The sequence below is a fragment of the Diadema antillarum genome, unplaced genomic scaffold (genome assembly GCF_040938485.1).
Source record: "Diadema antillarum isolate AM-2024a unplaced genomic scaffold, OU_Dant_1.0 seq00000644_RagTag, whole genome shotgun sequence".
NCBI lineage: Eukaryota > Metazoa > Echinodermata > Echinoidea > Diadematoida > Diadematidae > Diadema > Diadema antillarum.
The window spans coordinates 15,376-41,867 of NW_027271558.1; the positions used below are offsets into that span (position 1 = coordinate 15,376).

The 26,492-nt window shown below is 38.9% G+C and overlaps 1 protein-coding gene across 2 annotated transcripts in view; it reads right to left on the reverse strand.

The window, feature by feature from the left end:
- Positions 1 to 26,492, reverse strand: part of LOC139736405 (transmembrane protein 132D-like) — a 78,565-nt gene that overhangs the window by 9,484 nt on the left and 42,589 nt on the right. For both annotated transcript variants that reach the window (XM_071647156.1, XM_071647157.1), the window contains exons 3-5: positions 13,846 to 13,998; positions 6,108 to 6,288; positions 1,236 to 1,379 (exon numbers count right to left, since the gene is read on the reverse strand). In XM_071647156.1, coding sequence (XP_071503257.1) covers positions 1,236 to 1,379; positions 6,108 to 6,288; positions 13,846 to 13,998 — 478 coding nt within the window. The remainder of the gene's footprint in view (positions 1 to 1,235; positions 1,380 to 6,107; positions 6,289 to 13,845; positions 13,999 to 26,492) is intronic.

Here is a 26,492-nt window from a genome sequence, read left to right on the forward strand (position 1 = left end):
TAACGAGTCAGGGGAATTTGTACTTTTTTCAAAAGATGGAATTTTGTGAAATTCTCTTTATATTTTCCTTATATTGTTGTACGCATGTGACATCTAAGTTATTCATACGCTGCAGTAGTCTTCTCATCCAGCGGGTACTGCACAAAAACTTCAAAAATTCATAACTTTTGAACGGATTGTCTGATTTTCCTCAAACTTTCAATGATGTGTTCTACTAATATTGCTACATTCTCTCAATCCTTATGTTTATGAAGGTGAACTTGTCCTTTAACCCATTGAGGGTGGACTGATTTTGCTACAACACACATTTCCCATAGACACCTGCACGAGTATACTCTGAACTAAAGTACTAAAGTACTCGTAAGATTTACAAAAGACATTGGAATGCACCTTTCCCTAGACTAAACACACCTTGCATATTTCCCTGCAGTTTCTTTTGTTAATCGTATTTGTAACATGGAAACATGCAATTTATGCTCAGTCTAGAAAAAGGTGCATTCCAATGTCTTTTGTTAATCATATTATTAGTACTTTAGCAATGATTGACGGATAGTGTCACTGGCAGAATCTTTGTTTGGAAGAATTTTTGTGGGTGTATGCAAACAATCTGAAGAACGATATAAGAAACATTATTACAAGATACAAGGCATGAATTTAGATATTCATTTGGTCATACACGTGATTTTGAGGGTATCATGAATCAGCATAAGTCGACATGAATGTGCATTATATACACATAGTTCCTTGATACACCTGACTTGACTTACTGTGCTCATCTCGAACCTTTCATTTCTTGGTTAATTATCAAAGGTGATATATAAAAAAAACACACCAAAAATAAACTGCGACTGGATTTATTGACCTGTAGAGAGGATGCATAAGCACCTCTGCACTAGTTGTGTTACTGGCTGGGGAACAACGGATCAATGGAGATAGTCCTTAAATCATTTCCATGACATTTGCTCAGGTGACAACAGCTCCTATAAAATATCTGCATGCTAAGCCAAACATACACTGTAAATTCTACCCACAAGCATAACCCTAACCCTAATCCCAATCTTCATATCAAACTAAATCTAAAACCATATCACAACCCAAACCCTAACCCTAAGTCCTTTGAGAAAGTCAATCTGGAGCACTTGTCGCAGGAGCAAATATCGAGTCACCCCTTGAACCACCCTATGTGAGGAGTGTTGTTCGACGAATCCCGTGAGATGAGAAAAAGATGGCGGTACCTTCAAGACTTCAGTGTCCACACTGTGACATCTGGCATGACCTGTAGCATCCATGACATCACCCACGTGGGTCACGACCCCTACAGCCAGGGGGATGCTGACCTCCCGACCCGTCAGGATGGCAGTGTTGGTCATACTTGTCTCCTGTCATGGGAATGAAGACAGAAAAATGTCAAATCTTTACAGAAGGCATCTCATAAGTCATGTCATGCCAACAAAACCATACTTTTCACTAGATGGCGACATTTGATACTGACATTTAAACAACAACAACAATAACAACAACAACAACAACAGCAACAACAACAAATCATATCTTGAGTGAACCCAGGAAAGAATTTGATTTAAACAAAAATACCAGGTCCAGACAGGCCATATTTTATATTCAGCCTTAATTTCTTGCAAAATTCAGAAGCTCTGTGAGCAATGGCTATACTTACAGAAGAAACACAAGTCTGCATATCTTTGACGGAGAATGAAGAACCTACTTGACCTATTACAAAATTTTAGAATTTAACTCGGATAGACAGTCCATTTTTGTCACAGCCTAAAACAATGTTAAGGTATTCTTGTGCATTCTGTTAAAGTCGACAGAGCCACATGGAGCGTACATGAAACATTCATATCACCTGAAACTTGAGCTTGTCACACCTGTGCACAAGATTGCTGTTGACATTTATATCTTAAAAGGAAGATATCTAACCATCTTTCTGGCAACCCTCCCATTGACAAAATAAAAGAAAATCTGCAGGGGTTGCCAACAAACAGCAGAAAAGATTCAAACCTACATCTGCTTTGACTTTAGTGCAAACGCTTTCTGCATGGTTGGCACCATGCTCCCACACATGGTGGTCCATGCATGAATCATGATACCAATAAAAACTGAACTGCATAAGACTGCATCAGTTTTTGGAAAAAACTATTTGGACAAAATAGCACCTGTGCATAATGCTGGTATACACTCAGAGCCCCGGACTTATAAGGGCTTTTTACACTTGCACATTTTTGCTTAGTCCCGTACCAACGGTGGGGCTAAGGGGGGGGGGGGGCCTTAGCCCCACCGTTGGTACCAGACTTTCCTCAGCCCACTTTCTGTTTGTCTTGTTTTTGCGAAAGTGGGCTAGCCCCACCGATAATCCCGTACTATCTGGCCCTGCAAAATAGCAGGGTTAGCACCGCAATTGCGGTGCTAACCCCGCAATTGCGATGCCAAGCAAGTGAGTGTAAACAGAACGACAAAATAATCTGGGGCTAAGTGACAAAGACGAAGTCCGACCCCCCCCCCCCCCCCCCCCCCCCACTGACCAATCAGAAACGAGATAATCAAGTCCTGCAGGTGCGTGCGTGTACTTGTACAGTGTACAGTGTAATCATGAATACTCATGTGGTTTGGAAAGTACGGGGCTAAGAAATATGAGAGTAAAAAGGTCAATTTTCTCCTCAGCCCCGGACAAGAGCTTAGTACGGGATTTATTGGCGAGTGTGAAAAGCTGAAAAAATTGGTACGGGACTAACGATAGTCCTGGGTCAGAGAAAGTACGGGGTTAAGAAACACAAGTGTAACAAGAGACCCGCGGGTCTAGCGCTCACCTGAGTATCGCAAGTTCACCTTTCACGCAGTCACTAATCTATCTAATCTAAATTATTCACAGCTCTGCCAAAATTTGACCAGGCATTCTCAAGTAGAAGATGAAAATGTACAATAAGGGCCCAATTTTTTTTAAGATTCCTTAATTTGGGGGGATTGGGGCCCCCATTTGGACCCTTCCAACCACCCCCCCCCCCCCCCAAGAGGGGCACCCCTGGATCTCCTATGAACAAACTTGAAACTACAGTCATTAATGTACTCACTCATATTATTAACTTAGCTCTATAACTTCTGATTCTAGAGAAGATTTATGAAGATTCCTTCATTTGGGGGGTTTGGGACCCCTGGGGGCCCCCTGGGTGGGGCATGGTGCCCATTTTAACAAATTGAGATCCTAACCCCCTAGGGATGCTACCTGCCAAGTTTGGTGAAAATGGGTCATGGGGTTTTCAAGAAGAAGATAAAAATGTACAATTTAGGCCCCATTAGGACCCCTCCTCACCCCCTCCCCTGGGTCCCAAGGGGGGCACCCCTGATTCTGCCATGAACAAACTTGAAACTACAGTCATCAATGTACTAACTCATAGTATTAACTTAGCTCTATCACTTCTGGTCCTAGAGAAGAAGATTTTTGCGGATTCCTTAATTTTGGGGGGTTTGGGCCCCCTGGAGGCCCCCTGGGTGGGGCATGGTGCCCATTTTAACAAATTGAGTTCCTAACCCCCTAGGGATGCTACCTGCCAAGTTTGGTGAAAATGGGTCATGGGGTTCTCAAGAAGAAGATGAAAATGTACAATTTAGGCCCCATTAGAACCCTTCCCCACCCCCTCCCCTGGGTCCCAAGGGGGGCACCCCTGATTCTGCCATGAACAAACTTGAAACTACAGTCATCAATGTACTAACTCATAGTATTAACATAGCTCTATCACTTCTGGTTCTAGAGAAGAAGATTTTTACAGATTCCTTAATTTTGGGGGGTTTGGGCCCCCCTGGGGGCCCCCTGGGTGGGGCATGGTGCCCATTTTAACAAATTGAGTTCCTATCCCCCTATGGATGCTACCTGCCACGTTTGATGAAAATCGGTCTTGGGGTTTTCAAGAAGAAGATGAAAATGTAAAAAGTTTACGCACGACGCACGACGGACGACGCACGACGGACGACGGACGACGGACGACGGACGACGGACGACGCACGACGCACGACGCACGACGGACGCCGGACGAAGGGCGATCGCAATAGCTCACTTGAGCCTTTGGCTCAGGTGAGCTAAAAAGGGCTTAAGTCAAATATCTTTCTCATTCAGCACAAAGTAATAAAACTAATCTGTGATTTCCCTGTGAAAACTTCATGCACATTGATAACAAAATCTTTGTTATCCTTCCTTTTTTAATTATAAATTTGTATTGGTCGTGTTCGGGAAGACTCAAAACATAATGAATGCCTTTCTCCATGGTATGTATGCCAGGTGCAAGTAGACGAAAGAACAATACTAAAAGCATTTACATGTGTTTATCAATAATGAAATTAACATGTAAGACAACACATTTTGAGATTTTTAAACTTCTTTTTGTAGTAGACATGTTGAAAAAGGACTATAAAACATATGCATTTCAATACTCCATAGCTTTATATGAGCCTGAGAATTTTTGAGTTGCAGACGATGACAAGAAAAGAAGAACTGCCACTAGAAGAAGCAAGAAGAAGAAGCTTTAACATGAAGAAGAAGGAGCTTAACAAGAAGAAGCTTTAACATGTTCTTTAAAGGGATCGTACAGTTTTGGTTGAGACCTAATTTCAGGTTTCTAACATTTTTTGGTGAGATAATGAGAAACCTCTTGTGAAATATGAAAGAGCATGTAATTCTTTGAGGAATTCAACGTTTGTTTGATGAAAATTGGTTTTGGAATGGCTGAGATATCCAAAAAAGAGCGACTCTAATAAAGTGTGGGGCCCACACTTTATAACGATCGCTTTGTTTTACTTTGTTTTTGGATGTTTCATTTATTCCAAACACGATTTTCATCAAATAAACTTTGAATTCCTCTTAAAATGGTATGCTCTGTACTATATCATAAGTGTTTTCTTGGTATCTCGCAAAAAGTTTAAAGCCCAATTCTCATCTCCACCAATACTGTACTATCCCTTTAAACCCCCCCCTTTTTTTTTAATCATACCAAATCATCCATACTCGATATGCCACAGCTAAAGCATTTTTGATGATATTTGTATTGGGCATGTGCCAGCTGTAAATGCTTTCTTCCATGGCTGTAATAGAATTTATCTAATACAATCTCATCACTAATTTCTACAAAAGAAGCCATCTTGCAATGAAGCCAGACATACAGATAAAAGGAAAGAAAGGAATATAATAATGCACTGTTTCAACTGCATACCTCTTAAAATGTGTTTCTAATAGCAGTATTCCCATAGCATTTCAAGGTTACATCCTACGCTATGTTCTTTTTCTTCCAAGAATTTATTACTTGGCAGAACAATACTACACAGATCCTCTAACGTCGAAATAAACAATGAAAATGAGTTTAGGTGCCAACTGCCATTTTCCCACGTCCCTACATACACACAAAAAAGAAAAGAAATTAACTTGGATCAACCCCCCAGAATTTGGAATTTTATTCTAGATGATACAAAATGCTGAATATTGAACGTGGAAACTGCCAAAGAAAACTCTTATTTCTAATGAATATCTCTATGTTGCTTTCCACAGTTTTGCTGTCCATACCTGTTTCTATAATCTTCACTCCCTTATGGGCAGCTATCTTTATTTCCAAATCACCCAAGCGTTCTCTGTCCAATGTACAAAACTTACATTCATTACTCTTTGTACACATAGATTCAGATCTGATATTATAGTCAATGTGTATTATTCATACCAGAAGTTATCAGATAACTTCATCTCTTCAAGACTTGGAAGTGCTATCATACACTCTAAGAAGAAACCTGAAACTATTAAAAAGAAACTTTTGGCCACTGACAATCAAAGAGTTTCAGTTGTAAAAAAACAAAAAAAAAGTTAAAATTTTACAAGGTTGCATTCATTTGCTGACAAAAAAAAGCACACTGATGTACAGTTAAAAAGATGTAAAAAAATCAAAGATGGTATCATGTCATTAACAAAATAATAGAAATAAAGCAACTCCCTCACCATTCTCCCTCCCCCCCCCCCCCCCAAAAAAAAAAAAAAAATCATGATTCTAGCTTGGAGATGCAAAGTCAAGCAAATTGCTTGACCAATCAACGAAAGTAAACCAGTGATGACCTCTGACCTTTGGGATGGGAACTACGGCCTGGATCCAGCTGTCCGAGGTTGTGATGTCCGTGCCGAAACGGGACGCCCTCGCCTCCCCTCCCAGGTTGCAGTCAATGCGCCAGTTGATGACACGCGTGGTGGCCGTATCGTTCAGCACTTCAAACTCAATCACAAACAGCAGTGGATTCTCCTCCGGGCTGCCATCGGTTTGGTGAGATGTAGGAAAGAGGTTGGAGAGAAAAGAAGAGAAGGGGGATAACAACCAGACGAGAGAAAAAAAATTAAATAAACAAAAGTGAAGAGTCAGAGATGAGCACAAAAAAAAGACCAAAAAAAAAAAGAAAAGAAGTGGAGACATGCACTGGTGTAGCTAGTCTGAACTAAGCAGACTTCTGCTGATTGCTCTATCAGTTTTAAAGGACAAGTTCACCTTTATAAACATAAGGATTGAGAGAATGTAGCAATATTAGTAGAACACATCATTGAAAGTTTGAGGAAAATCAGACAATCCGTTCAAAAGTTATGAATTTTTAAAATTTTTGTGCAGCAACCGCTGGATGAGAAGACTACTGCAGAGTATGAATAACTTGCGTACAACAATGTAAGGAAAATATAAAGAGAATTTCACAAAATTCCATCTTTTGAAAAAAGTACACATTCCCCTGACTCGTTACCGACAAATGTTATGGGCAATATTATTCCCCCTGCCTTTAGAAAGAGGCAAGTCAAGAGCTCTTTTATTACGCGAAAAAAGTGAAAATATGTTGAATTTTCTTTTATATTTTCTTTATACTGTTGTACGCATATGACTCACAAGCTGTTGTAGTCTCCTCATCCAGCGGTTCCAACACAAAAGTTTTAAGAATTCATAACTTTTGCATCGATTGTCCAATTTTCCTCAAACTTTCACTGATGTGTTCTACTAATATTGCTACATTCTCTCAATCCTTATGTTTATGAAGGTGAACTTGTCCTTGAAGTTGAATAAAAAGTCACATAGTTAGGATTTGAGATTGTAGTTCATTTCAGGTTGGCTGTGAGACTGGTGGCAAGAAATAACTGTGGTATATATCACCATGGTAATTCAAATGTAAACGCACTTCATGAGAATCAAGAATAATCCAGTCAGAGGTATTGCTGGTTGTGTGTTTTCTGGCATGCATGGAGCGTGGGTGAGATGGGAGGACTATCTCGCAGGTTGGAACAAACCAAATCCTGCAAATTTCACTTGGAAAGTCTTTAGTCATGTTCAGACGGTGATCCTGAATTTTGAAAATAAGCTAACTTCCCGGATGAGCTAGTAGTTAAGTATGGGGCGCCAAGCGTCCAATGGTCTCTCTTGTCATGAAATTGTTTTTTCATTGACAAGTGACAACGTCAATTTCTTTGCCGAAATTGTCATTTCGTTGCAAAATTGTCATTTCGTGACGAATTGTTTTTTGTTTATTGACAAGTGACAACATCAATTTCATCGCCAAAATTTGTTATTTCGTGACAAAATTGACATTATAACTTGTCAACGGAAAAAAACCCCAATTTTGACGACACTAAGTGCCCCATACTTTATTACAAGCTAATCCTCGAAGTTAACCTGTTGAAGACGGGTCCCGAGAATACTCAGGCACAGGTGTCTACGGGAAATGCATGTTACAGCATAATCAGTCCATCCTCAATGGGTTAAGGATCACTGTATGAATGTAATTTTTGTGAGTCTTTCTGGGAAATGAACACATTTTGGCATAAAATATCATAAGATATTTGACTACATATCCATCCATATTGTTTGTCAAGGAACAGAAAGCAAACCCAGCATTGAAAAGAAGATGGTGCCTCATACAAGAGAGACATTCATTTTAATGTAAAAGGATTGAAAACATAATTTAAACTTTCCTGAAAATTGAAAAGGAATTTGCATCTAGAGATTCTGAAACATTCTGAGGGTCCCATGAGTTCACAAATATTAATGCTTAGGTACAGTACAGGTGAACTTAAAAACACTCTAAACTCGTGCAAATTATGTGAATATTTTACCCTGAACAAAATGCCACTAAAAATGTAAATCATGCCATACCTACCCCCCCCCCCCCCCCGCACACACAAAAGAATGTAACAAAATCAAACTTTAAAGCGAAAGCATAGTTCTCAAATGCCTGCTCAACTGTCGAATTTTGCTTCAGAATAAAACAGATACATAGGAAATGTGTGAGATAATGCTGTAATAACTTTTCAGTTAGGCAATGATGTAGTTATGAAAAATATTAGTGGAAAAGGTTTGACAGAAGTACTACAATTTCAGAGCAACCCCAACTGTGGTCGCTACATATTTGTTACCAGTACTGTTTTTTTTTTTGTTTTTTTTTTTGATAGTTGATTATCGATAATGTACAAATTTGGCCACAGAAATATCCATCGATTTTCCGCAAGAAAGTGGATGGTATGAAGCTGATAAGATTGCAAGGGCATGGACGATCATCACGTAACATACTACCTACTACTAGTATACTACTAAAGAGAAAAGTGTTTCAGGAATAGACATTGTGTCCTACGATCAAAATCATTTTACACCTTTGACTTCAAAGTAATCCACAAACAGCTCAATATCCTGGTGAATCGCATCAGCCAGTTAAGTTTTTTAGATGTTTCAGTGATCGTGAACAAACCAAAAATGGTGGATGATGAATTTTGAGCCCTTCTGAGAACTATATTTTGGATTTAATTCATTGAAAATCAGTATCAAAGGCCCTGTTTACCTTTGGGAACAGTGATTTAAAAAGTGTTCAAGATAGGCCCTATCACTTTTGATGCATATGTGTAGGTCAGTTGTATCACAAAACATCCTAACATATAAAATGTTTGCAATAAAGCCTAAAATATAAGGAGATATCACTATTTTCCTCATTAAACCATAACTGTACAAGGTTTAGTCTGGAAACATTTTAATTACAACTATTGTTCATATTTCTTTACATTTAACAAGACTTAACATCGATTATACTTGTTCAAATTTTTACATTGATTCCTTTTATCCGTAACTCACATTTAAGAACCATTTTGAAGTACTAATGTTGGGTTTTATTTCATCTGCAAATAGTATTTTATGCCTTTAAGATGATGCCTCAGTCTGGGCATCACATTTACATCAAGTTTGCAGCTTTCTTTCTTTATTTTCTGATTTTTGTCCTCAGCATATTGAGACACTCTGCCTCTGTTGTCACCTCACTCATTTCTGATTGGGCCAATACTTGACTGCAGGGACATATGAGTATGGACAAAATGGTCATCACAAACTTTGTTATCCGCAAAATATCTGCGAATGAAAAAATTCCAAAGTCAATTACTGTAACCGCTGCAGCAAGCGTTCCGTGGCAAAGTAATTTACCTGACCCCTTATCCCCCCTCTCACTGGCACACTGCCGAGGACTACGCATCCCACCAAATAATCGCTCACTCTTCACCTGGCCAGGACGAGGAAAAACAGATGAAATGAAGAAGACGAAGTTTAGGATGAGGGGACTGAGAGAGAGGAATGGTTGGTGAGCTCTGATTGACCCCTACTGTGAAGCCAAGAGAGCCGGGTCACCACGCCTCTTACTCCTCTTCAGTCCCTCTCCTTCTTCTTACCCACCCCCCTTCCCCCCCTTCCCCTTCCCCCTTCTCCACCCCCCTCTTCCTCACCCCCTTTTCATCCTTCTTCCGCTTCCTACTTGAGAAGTTTCAGACTTTCAAAAACAACTCATTCAGAATGATATATCTCGAGCACAATACTTCTGAACCAATTTGTTTTTGAGTCACTGAGTGTTTACACAATACTATGGAACCATGTTTAGAGTAATACAGAGTGTTCAGACATTAACATGACTGTCCCATGGAACCTTTGATACAATTACACTTGTGTGATATAGGTCCTACATGCACTATGACTGAAGCTAATACATGGCCAAGTTTGACCTCTTCGTGCTTCAGAGGTCAACCTGTCCATTGTCCAGAATTTTGGCAAAACTTGGCTGATAAACACAGGTGAGTTGTGACTGTCAAAACATGATTTGACAAACATCTTTGTGAGTATACATGGGTTCAAATTTGCATGTAGACTTTTATACAAAATTAACTTGAGAGCATTTCAAAATAACATGTTGCTAGAAAAATTTACAAACAAGTTTTTGGACAGTCTAAAAATCCTCATAGCCTCCTCCTCTTAGCATCCAATCAGTCCAATCTGGGTCAAGGAATGTGGACTATAAAAATGATCTAAATCATCTAAATCTCATTAATTACCAAATCATCCAGACAGAGCGTTGTGTCTAGTGTACCACAGGTACAATCAACTAGTACAGGCATCCCCTAACCTTGGACTCATTATTCTTCTTACAAATAGCTTCTGCACATTCTGTTGATGTCTATTCGTATAAAACTGAAGATTTTTAGGGCGAATGTTACACAGACTTGACATTCAACCTAATTCTATTCTTCCTACTCACATAACAGTAAGCAGCAACTTTTCGGGTTTGTTTGTGTTTGTGTTTGTGTTTTGTTTTGTTTTGTTTTTTTCTATTTGGGAGGCATACGGGTGACAAACTGAGATGCTGGGATTTGTTGGGATGGATCAATCCATATTCTACATTTATTCAAGTATGTCCTGTATACTTCATGCCCATGTTATATCATACCATATTTTTTTTTGGGGGGGGGGAGGGGAGGAGGGGGACACAAATTTCCACATTTGTCATTCTTTCTTCTCCTTCATGTTCCACAAAATTGGGGCAGAATTCTGATCCCCAATCCCACCTAATATTGCCTTTCAATTTCTCTCTCCATCTGATCTTCTTTCTTTTCGTCGCTCTCCATCCACCTTCCTCTCTTCCTTTCCCTTCTTGTTTCTTTCCTTCTGTCCATTCCTGTCCTCTGATCTCTCCGTCTCTCTCTACTATAAATCATCTAACTTCCCGCCACCCCTCTCCCTGTCTCCTTACTCTTTCCTCTCTTCTGTTTCTTCATTTCCCAATCTCCCAGCGGCCATCTCCGATACCTCCCTCCCAGCCGCAGATCATGTGACTTCAATTACCTCTCTCTGATTGGCTCGGCTTGGGTTACGCCAAGGGGAGAAACTGAGAGCTGGCCATTCCTTTCTTCTCTCCCCTCTCTCCAGTCATCCTCTTTTTTTCCTTTAAAGTACCGTATTATTCATTTCTTTCATAGATACAGGTACTTTTTTTTTGGGGGGGGGGGGGGTCAGTAGAAGCTGGCAGCAGTAACACAGACCAGGTGAGTTGTAGTCTCGTCATACAGCAGGAGGTGTTTGGGATGATACATCTTAAATTTAGTCTCTGAAATATAATCATTAGTGACTAAATATTTGAAGAAAGGTCTTGGACAAACCCACAGCTACTCTACCCACATCAGTGAAAGACTCTGTCGAAGGTTGCAGATCTCCTAAATCATTCTCAGTAGATCTAATCAAGATGATAAATCGGGGTTTTCCCTTTTCTAGTTTTCATCTTTAACTATTTTGCCAGCTAGGACCTGCTTTACACATGAATCCCAAAAAATATCTTCAGGAGAAACTACTAGTGCTGGATTCTACCTCACTGATTCCTGCATGTTTGTTATATGGCTTGACAAATATTGCCACAGTGCTCCTATTAAAGCTAACCCAAACTGAACATCCACAAGAGCTGATGTGTAATCTAAAGAAAAGTCCAAACAACACCTCTACTTTTCCCATCTCCACTGCCCAGCCAAGCTCCACATTGCTATGGAAACCATCCACATTCATTGTTCCTCTTTGATGACCATCATCAATTCATGCTGGTAATCTTGTATTTGGATTATGGCAAATACCAGCTCCACAAATTTTCTCAGATTTTTTTCAATTATCATTTTGATAGTACGATAGCAGGTCATAGATTTTCCCCAGAATCATTTATAAAAATAAAGTGTTATAAATGCATACAGATAAATAGATTATCAAACTTGGACATGGTTGATCAAATCAAATGGTATGAAATGTTTAGAAGCCTCTATTCACAAATCTATTTATACTGTATATAAATTTTGTGAGGTTTTTATTTTCACGTATTTCACACATCAAGTGCTATTAGTGAATCTATTAACAACAAGCAAAAATATTAACTCTGATATTGGCATTGTATACATGTTAATTTCTCTGCTCATTACTATACTCCACAATCGCAAATTTAACCACTTGTGAAATTGCCAGGAAGTCCTAATATTGTGAAAAATTAGACAGGAAATATACGGCATATACAGTACTTCTAAACCAACCATACGACTATGATACCACAAAGTTAGGTCACTGGGTGAACGCAAAAAGGAAGACGGTAGAGCAAAATGGTGTCTTGAAGCGAGGCTAGCACTCATTGCTGACCGACAAACTCTTCTCCCATTCCACTGCACACTTTGCAACATATGGTTTCATTTTCAGTTCCTTGGGCTCTCAATCTCTCCCCCCTCTCTCTCCAGCTTTAAGTCCCCTCAAACATTCAATTTCTTGCCGATGAAAATGAGAGTTCAGTCTACGTGTCCGACCCCCCTGCTCACATAATACGAGTGGAGCATCGTGTGCTCACGCTTCTCTCCGCGGAGCTTAAATGTGCTGGCTCCATCTCTGATTTCACCTGCCGAAATGCCGAGATGCTGATTTCCTTCATAGAACGACGAAACCTCAAAGTTTAATAGGTTCAGTGGAGATTAACGAGCTGTCAAGCCGGCAGCATGGAGCATTAGCCAAACACTTGTCTCATGGTTACACACAGATTTGTTGTGTCAACAAATGCTTGTTGTGAAACTCTCACAATGTTGAATAAATATTATAATAGCAGAGCAAGTGGCATAAATTATACAACCTATCTCCCAGCAGGAGAAATTTCTTACATCTTTATGTCTTCATAAATCATTTTAAGCCTCACGCACAACCAACTTTGACAACTTTCATCTTTACAGCGATTGAAAGTATTTCCATTCTGCCTAATTTGGCTGGCAGACAAACAATGTTACACTCGGTCAAATTTCAAATATCAATGTGACTGCTGATACCTATGGAATGCCTTTGGCAAGGTCTTCATATGCTTGACAAAAATTTATGCCAAAAATTCATATAAAAAAGTCTAAAGCACAGATCGCCAGAGAAAAACTGCTGCTGATAGGCCTACCCTTGGTTCCCCTCGAGTTGAGGAGGCAAACTCTCATAATTTCTCGGAGTTTAACAGGGTGATGCTGAGACAGCATACAATTGTATGTTGTTGTTTTGTTTCTTGTTGATTTGTTGTGGGGTTTTTTTTTTGGGGGGGGGGGGTGGAGGTGAGTAAAAGTAGGCCTATTTGAAACGTGGTATGCACAATGCAGCCTGTATTTTCATGACATGACTTCTTTACTCCAAACTGACATTCACAGAATATTACTTTTTTTTACATTGCTTTGCTATCTAGGCCAGTGAAATTCAAAGTGAATTGAATCAACTGGCTAAGAGCAGAATTCTAGATTCCTCAGCACAGGATGGCAAACAGCATCTCTTGTTACAAGTGAGAAGACTGTAGGCCTACACCTTGCAATATTATGTGGAGGAAAAATCTACCTCTTATGTGGTCATCGCACAATGCTGTGTTGAAGGGTTTTTCTTCCAGGTGAAATGAGGTTAAACTGATGGTAACATTTTGTTGCGAGTGAATTCTACCATTTCTATGATCTAACAAGTTCCATCCACTTGCTACTATCACAGTCGTTGGCTCAGTGCATACCTGTCAGTCCCGCTGCTACCTGAAGCACCCCCAAGGCCCTCAGCAGTGACCATTGCAAACGTCCCTCTCTGCTTGACCATGGACAACACCGTCCACTGCTCCTGTGATGTTGACCTCACGGATACTGCCGAAATGCCCTTCCGTGCCTTGGCTCTGTAGATGAAGAAAGACATAAGATGAAACCAATTTAGAGAGGTGATAATACAATACTTGCTACTTTCTGGAGAACGTAATTTTTCATATGTGTATATTACCAAATGCAGTGTGTGAGTCTGGTTTTGATTGACAGTAGGCCTATATTATAACATTCACTGCTGCAATAAACAAATGCAGCTTTAAAGGCATTCCTGCAGAAAGAACATGATTTATCTTGCATGGGACTAAAATGCATTTACAAGACCAACTGTACTCAGGGACAAGGTCCTTGTCAAAAATACCCCCCCTCCTTCATGTTATTGTGTTGTTGCTGAAGGTTTCACCTACTTGTATTAATTAAACTGATGTTATGGCTGACAGCATTCAAGTTGTTGTCTTATTTTTATCCTTCAAACTACTTCATTTAGAAGGAGATTTTTGCTTATATTAATTCAGTAGTGATGAATGAATAATCAATCCCTGTTGTTGCAAGAGTATTTTTTTTCCAACAGCTTTTGATGTTCCTTTTAACTAGCGATGAGTCAGAAACATAGGAAGTAGTTAACATAATCCAACTTGAACTAATGTTGTAGCTGAGACTTTGCGCTATCGTTACTGTGTCCTTCGTGTACAGTCTGTGTGAGTTTACTCTCCTCATTGTATTACGATGCCAGTTGGCAAAAGGGCACAGGGGCTTGTAAGCAGAGAAGCTCAGAGGGTACTGGCTATAAATTTCACGAGGTATTTACACTGATACAAAATGACAAACTTTTGCTAAATGACTAATAGTAATAAAGATTGACAAAAGTTGTTGAGGACGGCACTGCACTTTCCTTCAAGGAAAATGGCTATTATATCTTTCACTAAGAACCAGGAGTGCATGACCATGTTAAACAGTTAACGAAGTTATACCCTTCTGGATCTGAAGTGATAGCAAGATGTTCTGTTTAGTGACTAGCCATGGGGTAATGCCTCATGAATCCAAAGGGGAACTAGAGATTGTAATTTGTCATCACTGACAAATTAAGGTGATCCGATTTTTTTTTATCAATGATTCGAGTCCTGATCGCAATAGGCATGACCATACAAGTTTCATCTGTGTTTAGAGACATTGGCCGTGTGATGTTTGCATTCTCATTTAGAAAAGGGAGTCATATCTGCCATCTTTGGTACCAAATTCTGTATACACTGAATAACGAAGATACAGCAATGAATACATATGACCTTTGACCCACCTTTGCACTCCCAAGATTGCATCTGATGAAATAGTGGTTATTTTGTGAAATGATTCTCGCGACATCGTCTATACGTGTGGAAAATATGGGAAAGATAGGACAGGTATTCACTAAGATACAAGATGAAACATTTATGACCTTTGACCCTAATTTACATACCCAAGATGTTGTCTGATCTAGTAGTTGTTATTTTATGAAATAATGTACGAGACATGAACTAAACATGTGCAAAATATGGGGGTGATAGGGCGTGTTTTTCTTGAGTTATTGCAAAGAGAGTTGCAGAAAGAAAGAAATATCTCAATACATAGAAGATAAGCTTTAATTTCAACCAATTTTTTATCGTAATCCCGACATCGTATGAAAAAACAAAGGAAATAAAACGATAGCGCAAAGTCTCAGCTACAACATATTAAAATCTGGGAGAAATTCACCGAAGGGTAACTGAGCTAGTGCTCGATAAAGACAACCATGTCAATTTTCACATTAAAGAAAATTCCCTCCCATAGAGATAACACGTCATAACGAAGATACAAAAAGAAGTACATATGACCTTTGACCTCAATTTGCAACGACAAGATGGCATCTGAGTAAAAAGTGGTTATTTTGTGAAATAATCCTTGTAACATGGTCTTTGCGTGTGCAAAATATTGGAAAGATAGGACATGTATTCACTAAGATACAGGGTGAAACACTTATGACTTTTGACCCTACTTTACATACCCAAGATGGTGTCCGATCAAGTAGTTGTTATTTTATGAAATAATGTACGTGACATGAACTAAACATGTGCAAAATATAGAAGTGATAGAGGCCGTTTTTCTTGGGTTATTGCAAAGAAAGTTGCAGAAAGAAAGAAATATCTCAATACATCGAAGATAAGCCTGAATTTCAACCCAATTTTTTGACGTAATTTCGACATCGTATGAAAAAACAAAGGGCACACTTACGGTAGGGTAAAGTCTCAGCTACAACATATTAAAATCTGGGAGAAATTTACCGAAGCTTAAGTGAGCTAGTGCTCGATAAAGATAGTCATGTCAATTTTCATTTCCAGAAAAACTGCACTCCCATAGAGATAACACGTAAACTGGTCAAATTTGACAAGATTACTTTTAATCCATTTTTACGAGGTGATACCGTTATCCAATCAAAATATTGTAATTTTATGTTTGAAAGAACATTAAATAAGCTACATCATACTGAAATCTGGGTGAAAATTGACAAAGGACTAGTGAGATACGCTCGAATGAACTTGAAATTTGATGACGTCATTTTGAAAATTTACTTTTTTTACTTTCTTAAGAAATTTGATATCTTTTAATCATTTTGTCAGCATTGCCACCCCATGAAATGACATGTACAACTCATCAGCTTTCAAAATATGTACAGAAAATGGAGGGTCACCGTCCATCCTGACGAGTAAAATCGGATTTAAAATTGACAGTTTTTTGGCATAGTTGCACTGTATATCGCCATTGACGCGCGCGCGGAATTTCAACTTTGACGGGCCCGTATGACCTCATATTGAGTCGGATTGACTTGAAACTTGGTAGAAATATTCCTTGACATTTCAGGCAGCCGATAAGTGTGAAAAAACGGGAAATTTCTATTGCATATGAGCTGTGCGTGCGTATATGAGCGCGCGCGTACGCGTCCGTCCAATTTTTTCAATTTTTCAAAAAATGCTCCAAATGGTCTGAAACGTGTGCAAAAAAAATTTGAGCTCGATTTGAGCATACAAATATTTCAACGCGCGCGTACGCGCACGTTTTAAGATATAGATGAATTTTGAGAATGTGAGTAGAATGCGCTTGACTTGAACTATATGTGACGTAAATTTGATTGAAAAATTCCATTCCATTAATGAGATATGAATGAAAATGTGTTTTCATATAATGACGTCATAGTGACGTCACGGTCGACTGATCACAATGATTTTACAAGATTTGTCGTCTTTGGGTCACCATACATATATGGTATAAGTTTGACATTGATAGGCAATGCACTTTCTGAGCTAACCTCTGCACAACTTTTGGGGAGAAATAAAGAAAAAAAAGAAGAAAGAATCCGTACAGATACAGAAGGTGATCCGAGAGGATACTCGGATCACCTAATAACTCATATCCTCGCTGGCTGAGATAGCTGACATTTCCCTCCAAATATTTGCCATTGGTGAACAAGGGCACACAAACAGGAAGAATAATTTACAACCAGTCCAGCACCCCTCAGCCTCAATGCAGCCAGTCCAACATCTCTTAGCCTGAATGAAGCCTAACATTTGTGACTTTTTTTTTTTGGGGGGGGGGGGGGGTCAAGGGGGAGGGGAGGGGAAGAGGAAGGGAGGGGATTTCTTAAATATAATTAGGTGATCCGAGTATCCTCTCGGATCACCTTCTGTATCTGTACGGATTCTTTTTTCTTCTTCTTTATTTCTCCTCAAAAGTTGTGCAGAGGTTAGCTCAGAAAGTGCAATGCCTATCAATGTCATACTTATATCATATATGTATTGTGTCCCAAAGACGACAAATTTAGTAAAATCATTGTGATCAGTCGACCGTGACGTCACTATGACGTCATTATATGAAAACACATTCTCAATCATATCTCATTAATGAAATAGAATTTTTCAATGAAATTTACGTCACATATATTTAAAGTTATGCGCATTCTACTCATGTTCTCAAAATTCATATTTTCTCTTAAAACGTGCGCGTACGCGCGCGTTGAAATATTTGTATGCTCCAATCGAGCTCAAAATTTTTTTGCACACGTTTCAGACCATTTGGAGCATTTTTTGAAAAATTGAAAAAATCGGACGGACGCGTACGCGCGCGCGCATATACGCACGCACAGCTCATATGCAATTGAAATTTCCAGTTTTTTCACTTTGATCGCATGTCTGAAATGTCAAGGAATATTTATACCACATTTCAAGTCAATCCGACTCAATATGACGTCATACGGGGCCGTCAAAGTTGAAATTCCGCGCGCGCGTCAATGGCGATATACAGTGCAACTATGCCAAAAAACTGCCAATTTTAAATCCGATTTTACTCGTCAGGATGGACGGTGACCCCCCATTTTCTTTACATATATTGAAAGCTGATGAGTTGTACATGTCATTTCATGGGTAGGCAATGCTGACAAAATGATTAAAAGATATCAAATTTCTTAATAAAGTAAAAAAAGTAAATTTTCAAAATGACGTCATCAAATTACAAGTTTACTCGAGCGTATCTCACTTATCCTCTGCCAATTTTCTCCCATATTTCAGTATGTTGTAGCTTATGAAATGTTCTTTCATTAATGTAAAAACAACATTTTGATTGGATGACGTCATCACCTCGTAAAAATGGATTGAATGTATCCTTGTAGAATTTGACCAGTTTACGTGTTATCTCTATGGGAGAGCATTTTTTCTGGCAGTGAAAATTGACATGACTCTCTTTTTCGAGCACTAGCTCACTTTTGCTACGGTGAATTTTTCCCAGATTTTAGTATGTTGTAGCTGAGACTTTGGGCTATCGTAAGTGTGCCCTTCATTTTTTCATACGACGTCGGCATCACGTCGAAAAACTTGGTTGAAAATGGCACGTGGCTTCGATGCAGCGTCATTTTGCTTAATACACAGGGCCTATGGAGCATGAAATAGGTCATTGCATAGCGCATCCGACTCGTAATCCTAAGGTCCCTGGTTCGAGGCTCACCCCTGCCAATATTTTTTTTTTCATTTTTTTAAACACTTTTTTTCTTCTTTTTCTTTAGTTAGTCTTAATCTCCCTTCCTAACTTTATCTTTTTCTGATTTTTTTATGCTTCTCCTTCAAATTTCTATAAAATAACATATTTTTTCTTTATTTTTCTTTCTTTCTACTACTTTCTGTGCAATAGATGAACAACAACAATGGCTATCAATCCCATATTTTGCACATGTTTAGTTCATGTCACGTACATTATTTCATAAAATAACAACTACTTGATCAGACACCATCTTGGGTATGTAAATTAGGGTCAAAGGTCATAAATGTTTCATCCTGTATCTTGGTGAATACATGTCCTATCTTTCCCATATTTTGCACACACAAAGACCATGTAACAAGGATCATTTCACAAAATAACCACTTTTTGCTCAGATGCCATCTTGTCTGTGCAAAGTGGGGTCAAAGGTCACATGTACTTCTTTTTCTATCTTCGCTATGACGTGTTCTCTATGGGAGGGAATTTTTTTAGATGTGAAAATTGACATGACTCTCTTTATCGAGCACTATCTTACTTATGCTTCGGTGAATTTCTCTCAGATTTTAATATGTTGTAGCTGAGACTTTGCAGTATCAGGACTCGAATCATTGATAAAAAAAAAGATCGGATCACCTTAATTTGTCAGTGATGACAAATTACAATCTCTAGTTCTCTTTTGTAATTCTCCTCCCCAATAACCTGATGAATCAACCCTTCCCAATTACCAAGTGACTCCACCCCAGTGCCCCTTCCCCCTCCCCTCCCCCTCCCCCTCCCCTCTCCACGTCTCCCCAACCTAACCCTCTCTTCTTCCTAGAAAGAATAGTTAACTGTATGCTTACTGCATCAAATGTCAGGATAGATGTTCTCAGTAGCTTGTCCTGGGACAGCATCTGTAACAACATTTCCTCCTCCTTTCCTTACTTCATTATCATTTTTTATCTATCAAAATGGGCTTTCCCCTCTCTTCCAGTCTTTGATCTTAAAAGAAAACACTCATTGTGTGGAACATGTACATAATTCATAAAAGTAAACCAAAAACAAAGAACAAGCAAGACAGAGCCAAATCCCACAGCAAGTCCCCTTCATCTGGAAAGCCATTTTAAGATGTCAAAGTATAATAAGAGGGACTATGGTAAATCATGTCTCCAATCCCACTAGATCCAGTTGTTTATTCCTTCCCACTTCCCTGCTTCATTCTTCCTCCTACCTTCTAACCCTGCCTCCATCCTTCCCCTTCTCTTGTTTATATATCTCCCAAAGTTCTGACAGACTGTTTCATAAATCTGTCCGGATTCCTGCTCCTCCTCCGCTCTCTCTGGTCATATCGGTGATTTTTCCCCGTTTCCGGCCGACTGATAAAGCGGAGGAAAACAGCGACCATTATCTCACACAACTGACTTCTGACCCACTTTGTGACACAGAACATTTTAACTTCTCCTCTGTGTCGTCCCAGTAACAGCATGCTTCCAGAAGCCAAGCTGTTCTCTGAGGAGAAAAAAACAGATGAAGACTTCCAACCTCCCTAAGTGGTTGATGATGGTAGAATGACATGAGAGGCTTATCTCATTGCCTCGCTCTCACATTCAAGCTGACAGCCCCCTACATCTGCCACGATATGAAACTACTTTCAAAGAAGCAAAAAATCCCTGGAGGTCAAAGAGGATGGTATTGTAGCCAAACTAAAGTGTATTTATACTTTTGAACTGAACCAATAAACAAGACAATTCCCGTGTCTCAACTTCACAAAATGTTGTCAGTTAATTATCTCAGCATTTGAAGAATTGAGGTAACCTATGTTGATAAGAGTGGCATGCTGTATCCACCACATATTTAGCAAGTCTAATTTTTTTTTTGTGAATCAGGACTTCCAGAAAATTCTGTGAGCAGTTAAATTTGTGATCTCGGGGTAAAGTAATAAAATAGAGAAATGTATGTGTGTTAACAAGATGGTATTCGTGTCGGGATCAGAGCTAACATTTTCGTGTGTTGTTTAATTCATGAAAAGCAACCAACTTGCGTAATTCATAAAATATATGTCACGTACAGTAAATCCATGAATGTTGCATAGCATCACTGCCCTTCTGGACTTTGGTTTTTTTCATGAAGACAATATGCATTCAAAGATGAGAGAACAGTATATTAGTCGTGCATGAAAGTTATTCATCAAATATTCTTCAAATCAGTTAACCTCTTAATCCAACACTGAATTAAAATCTTGAGAATATTTTGTCTTCTGTCTGCAGTGTGTTATGACAACGAAAGCTATTCTGCTTGAATGCCAATTGAATTTGCATTGACAAACATGTAGAAAAACACAGACTTGCTTTGTTGAAATCAATTCCTATCCCCGTTCCTATAGAGATCACTATTTACTAATGCTATTTACTATTTTCTAATGCATGACAGTCTGAGACTCCAAATACCATTCTGATGTATCAACGACAAAGATAACTTTATAATAAATAGATATAACTTGGCATAATTTGTTGAATTTTCTGAAACATTCACTGCTGTAATTGTAATACATCAGTTCTAAATAACTAACCATTCTAACAGCTAACTTCCCTTGTAATCACCCAAACCCTTTATACTCAGCAGTTGCGACACATTTATTAGACTCCTACTTCTCATTATCGGCTCTCAAATGAATTAGCCACTAATTACGCACTAGAGTACTCATCTTATCCAAGATATTTGTTAACTTCTTGTAATAAGCTGAAATTAATTCCAATTCATCTGATGACTATTCCATCCAGCGTCTCCAGGCGATAATCTCTCCTAATTAGCATGCTCACATTTCAACTTTCTTAAAGTTCTCATTCACAGGAACTTGTTTCTATTTGTTTGGGTTTTTTTTGTGTCTTTTATAATGGCTGTTCAACATAGGTAACATACTACATTGTGTTTCACATGACTTTGACAATGAAAGTGTTATAAAACATTCTGTCGGTAGAGATGTATTAACTCTGACTGCACTGTAAAAACATCAGTGTTAGATTTAACACCATGGGTGTTAAATCTAACACCGATCAAACTTCAATAAAGGACCACACCCACAGGTGTAGAAAATGCACTGTGATGGTGTTGAAAAGTATTCACCTGACACTTCATGGTGTTAATTTGACACTGTACCTGGTGTTATTTTGACACTGTACTGGTGTTAATTCAAAAATGACACCACATGGTGTTGATTTGATATTTGTTGGTGTTAATATCAATGGTTTAACACCCTTCCAGCTTCAATAAGAGACCACACCAGCTGGTGTTACTGTGGTGTAAATTTATTTTCACATTTTTTCAAAAATCTAGTATTTCAATGTAAAATTCTTGATCATCTTGTTTAAATAAAAAATCAACAAGAAGTGCAGTTACTAAGAAACTCTTCAAAAAACAGTTTTATATTTGGAAATGACACCCGGAGGTATTAATTTAATACCATAAATGAGCACCGAAAATTTAACACCAGCTCGGTGTTCACTATTTAACACCGGACTTGTTGCAGTGTGAGTTTGTTGCTTTACTTCACATCAAGTAAGTTAAACTGACATGCTTAAAGAGTCAATACTGTTTGAGTGAAACCTTCTCTTAGCAAAATATCTGAATATCTAGGATATCGCCCAAAAAAGTGAGTTATAATAATAAGCTCACAAGGCATTTAGTTTCAAACAAAGCTAAATCAATCTATTTAGCCCTTTCTCAGAAATGTTAATAATGGCATTGTTATCCTGCAGTCCTGAGATTGCTAAGCATTTCATTCATGTTACCGATGAATCTAGAGCTCATGTTCAGCTGCGGATATCACAGGGTGATTTGGTCAAACTATTTTTTCATACCATAATGCTTTCATACAGTGTGTGCAGGCTGGAAAGTTCTCACAAGAAAGCTGTATTTTCACAGACCAAAGCTTTAGCGAACAGCACTTTGCATTCAAGAAGACAGCAACAATCCTCTGCTGGTACTTCTGAGCAAATATAGCTTTAAGCAAGTTATTTTTACGCAATTTCCAAAAATCAAACAATGGGAGGCAATTTTGAACGACAGAATTTTTATATACCCTAAATGTTTGGAGCAGAGAGGCCATTATCCCACCCTACAAAGCTTTAAACCCTTTGAGAGGACATCCTGGTACGTAACACTGATATCACTGTCTGTAAGCTTTCCCCAGGCTCGACAAGGATGGATGCAACCTTTAACGAGTCATCAGGAAGACCAGACACTTGGTGAGGAGTCACAGGTGTAGAAAAGTTCATGTCTGACCTCGCCTCTTAATGACCCGCCAAAACGCACATGGATTCAGAGACAAATTCTCACTTGAGATCACAAACATTGCGAGAACACTTCATACATCCCCTCGGTGAGGGAACAACCGCATAATTGATTTCCACGAGAGAAGAAAAGGATCTCTTTCAGACTACGGCAAGAGATCAAAGGGGCAAGGCATTAACAAATTGTGAATCCCATAAACTTTTGTACTTTGCAGCAGACATGAAAGGCAAAGCTAGCGTACGGTGCAAGGAAGATTAGTGTCCTTACATTGACATTAAGTTCTCATTAAAGAAAAAAAAAATGTAGGGTGCTACGTGAAATGTGGGTGGGCATGTGGATGGGGGTGGGGGATAGGCAGATGGTTTATTTGCTCACATTTCCCCCATCATCCGACAAAATTCTTTCCAGTTCACTGTTTCTCATTCTTCTCTGTATTTCTTTTCAAACTATACTTATCATTAATACTTCTCTGACTGCGCTATATGATTCATACCTATCTCTGTCTGTACAATAGACACAAACTTGACAAAGACAGAACAGATAAGCCAAGGCAGTTATTTGATACCTTGACTGTATTCTCTTCCAGAGGGATCTGGTTGCCCTGGGGGACACTTTCTGACAGGTTACACTATTCCACTTGACACCCAGCAAGTCATCTTGCTACATTGTGACAGGACAGTAACAGTGAACCAGGAAGGAGTCAAGTTTGACTTTCCACAGAGACCGGTAGGGAGATGGGTGGGGCTGGGTTTGGGGCGCAGCAGGCCCCCTCACTGCACCTGCTAGCCCGCATTACAGGCCTGGCGGTACCCTGCTGGGGCCCTGAGTGGGTTCCAGAATTGAGAAAATGGCTGACTTTCCAACTATCACAAGCATCACACATAAACAGTTTCCATTGTTTTTGGTTGTTGTTTCCTTTTTTATGAAAGGGACAAATACACAAGAGTAGAAAATCAGTTAATGATACTTGTTACAAGGAAATTTCCCCTTTTTTCACACACTTATTTACCACATGAACAAGTTTATCAAGTGATCCTAATGACATAGGATGTTTGAGTTTGGTATAACTCCTTTTGGTTTTGTTATGTGGGCTAAATACTTCATGAAAGAAGAATTTCATAGTGTACTTTTGGGGTTGAAAGGAGGCATCACTATTGAAAGTCATCATAAACAAAGAAAAGGCAAGAGAAGAAAGAGAGAGGCAATGTGTGTGCGAGTGGTTTTTGATGCAATACGATTTCATACAATACATCCAATTTCACAGCTCCACTGACGCACTTATGATACAATCATTCTGCCCAGAGAAAGCTGAGTCACAGTAAAAACAAAATTGAAGCAAAACAACATAAAAACATCCAGTAATCAATGACTGAACACACAGAACTCTTCCATCGAACACATCAATCATTTTGCTTGAAGGAATAAAAGAATTCACCAAAAAATAACGTCTTCAATTTGACAGATAGACTGAGTGAAAGAAAAACAAGATAGCTTCAGAAGGAAACAGCTTCAAGAATTTGTTATGATTGGACCAGAGCCGGAACAGCTAGATATCATCACTTTCCTTAATAAAATATGATGACTCAATTTGATTGGTTTCAGAAATAAACATTTGGGGCTCTGTGAAAGCCAATAAACTTGTATATTCTCCCTTTGGTAGCCTGTGAATATAACTATACCTCCTCCCTCTATGCAACATTCTAATCTCTAGGTCTATTTTTTCATCCCTGTTTTAGATTATGAAATCTAATGTTAAATTTCGAAGAGTGAAAAAAAATGAGTGATCATTTTTCATTTCTTGTATACCAAAAATGCTGCTAACTGACGAAGTGACAAATATCTGAGGAAAGGCAACAGCTAGCACAGCTTAACTAAAATACATCATACAAACCATCATATTCTAAGAAATCTATAACTAGGCAGATATCACGTCCCAACATATTTGTAAAATTTTGAAAGCAAAGTGAAAAGTTTCCGCTGAACACTGGTTTATAGTTGTAACTAAAGTTGAATGTAACACACATGAGCTTTATATATCAGCAATATAAAATACATTCACTGTATGTTTTCAAAATCATAAAAGAAAACTATAACAAAAAAAACCTACAGAACCAGAAGAGTATTCAGAAGCATGTGAAAAACAAATATTTGTTTTGTCATAGTTAAAATGGGGCACTTTGATCTCAAGTGATACCTCAAATCATAGAAATTGTTATCATGATCATAATCAGCATCATCAGGTCTGTGTCATTTGAATCATCATTTTACGTTATATTTGTTAGAATTGAGAGACCCTGCAATAATAGGTGCCATTACAAAGGGGAGAAAGAAAAAGGGGACAGATGGAGCGTACCAAAAAATAAAATGTGAGAAAAAGATATGCATGTTATCTTTACGTGTGCGAGTGTATGTATGTTTGTGTGTGTGTGTGTGTGGGGGGGGGGGGGGGGTGGGAGGAAATTTGAAAGAAGCTGTTTTCACAAATTTTCGATGAGTTGGAAACATGCCACCGGGGGTTAATTCTCTCTGGGAATTTGTGGCTGCAGTCGCTCGTCGGTCACAATCGGCGCAGTTGTTACACTGACAAACATGCCCCCTGCCCACTTAATGAGCCCTAACTTGTTTTTAAATTGCTTGACTGTATCACGTTCTGGCCTCAGCTTTGATCCCCCACCCTCAAATGATTTTCACTGAACTATTCTGCTCAAAATCATTGTTTGAAGGACAGTAAATCCAATCGAAATGGTAACTACCTGCAGAGAAGAGGCACCTCATAAATGCAATATTTTCTATAGCATTGATACTCTGAAGGTCTGGCATGAATCATCAACTTGAAGTCTTTTAGCGCTAGCCACATGATGAGGAGACAAAGTTGTGCAACAGGAGGCTTGACGCTGAATAAAAGCACACAAATACCTCCACAGTTTGTACCATGCTTGAAATCACGTTGCAGTTTTCTCTCATAACTTGAATCTGGTGGCCAATTCATCCCCCCGTCATTGCTGTTGCTTTTCATTTGCTATTCCTTCTCCCCTCTCTCCCTTCAAACCCCCCCCCCCCTCAGCTCCAGCTCCGTGATGATGCTCTCATTGGACCCCATGCCGCACGCAAATTGGCAATATTTGTTGAGTATGCGAGATTCGTTACAACGTAAATTGCAACAGTTTCTACATCGTATCATTGAGCCCACACAGAGAGCTCCCACACCACGGGGAGCTCACACTGCAAATCAAACAAGGGAGAAACTACGAAAGTTGCAAATCTATCG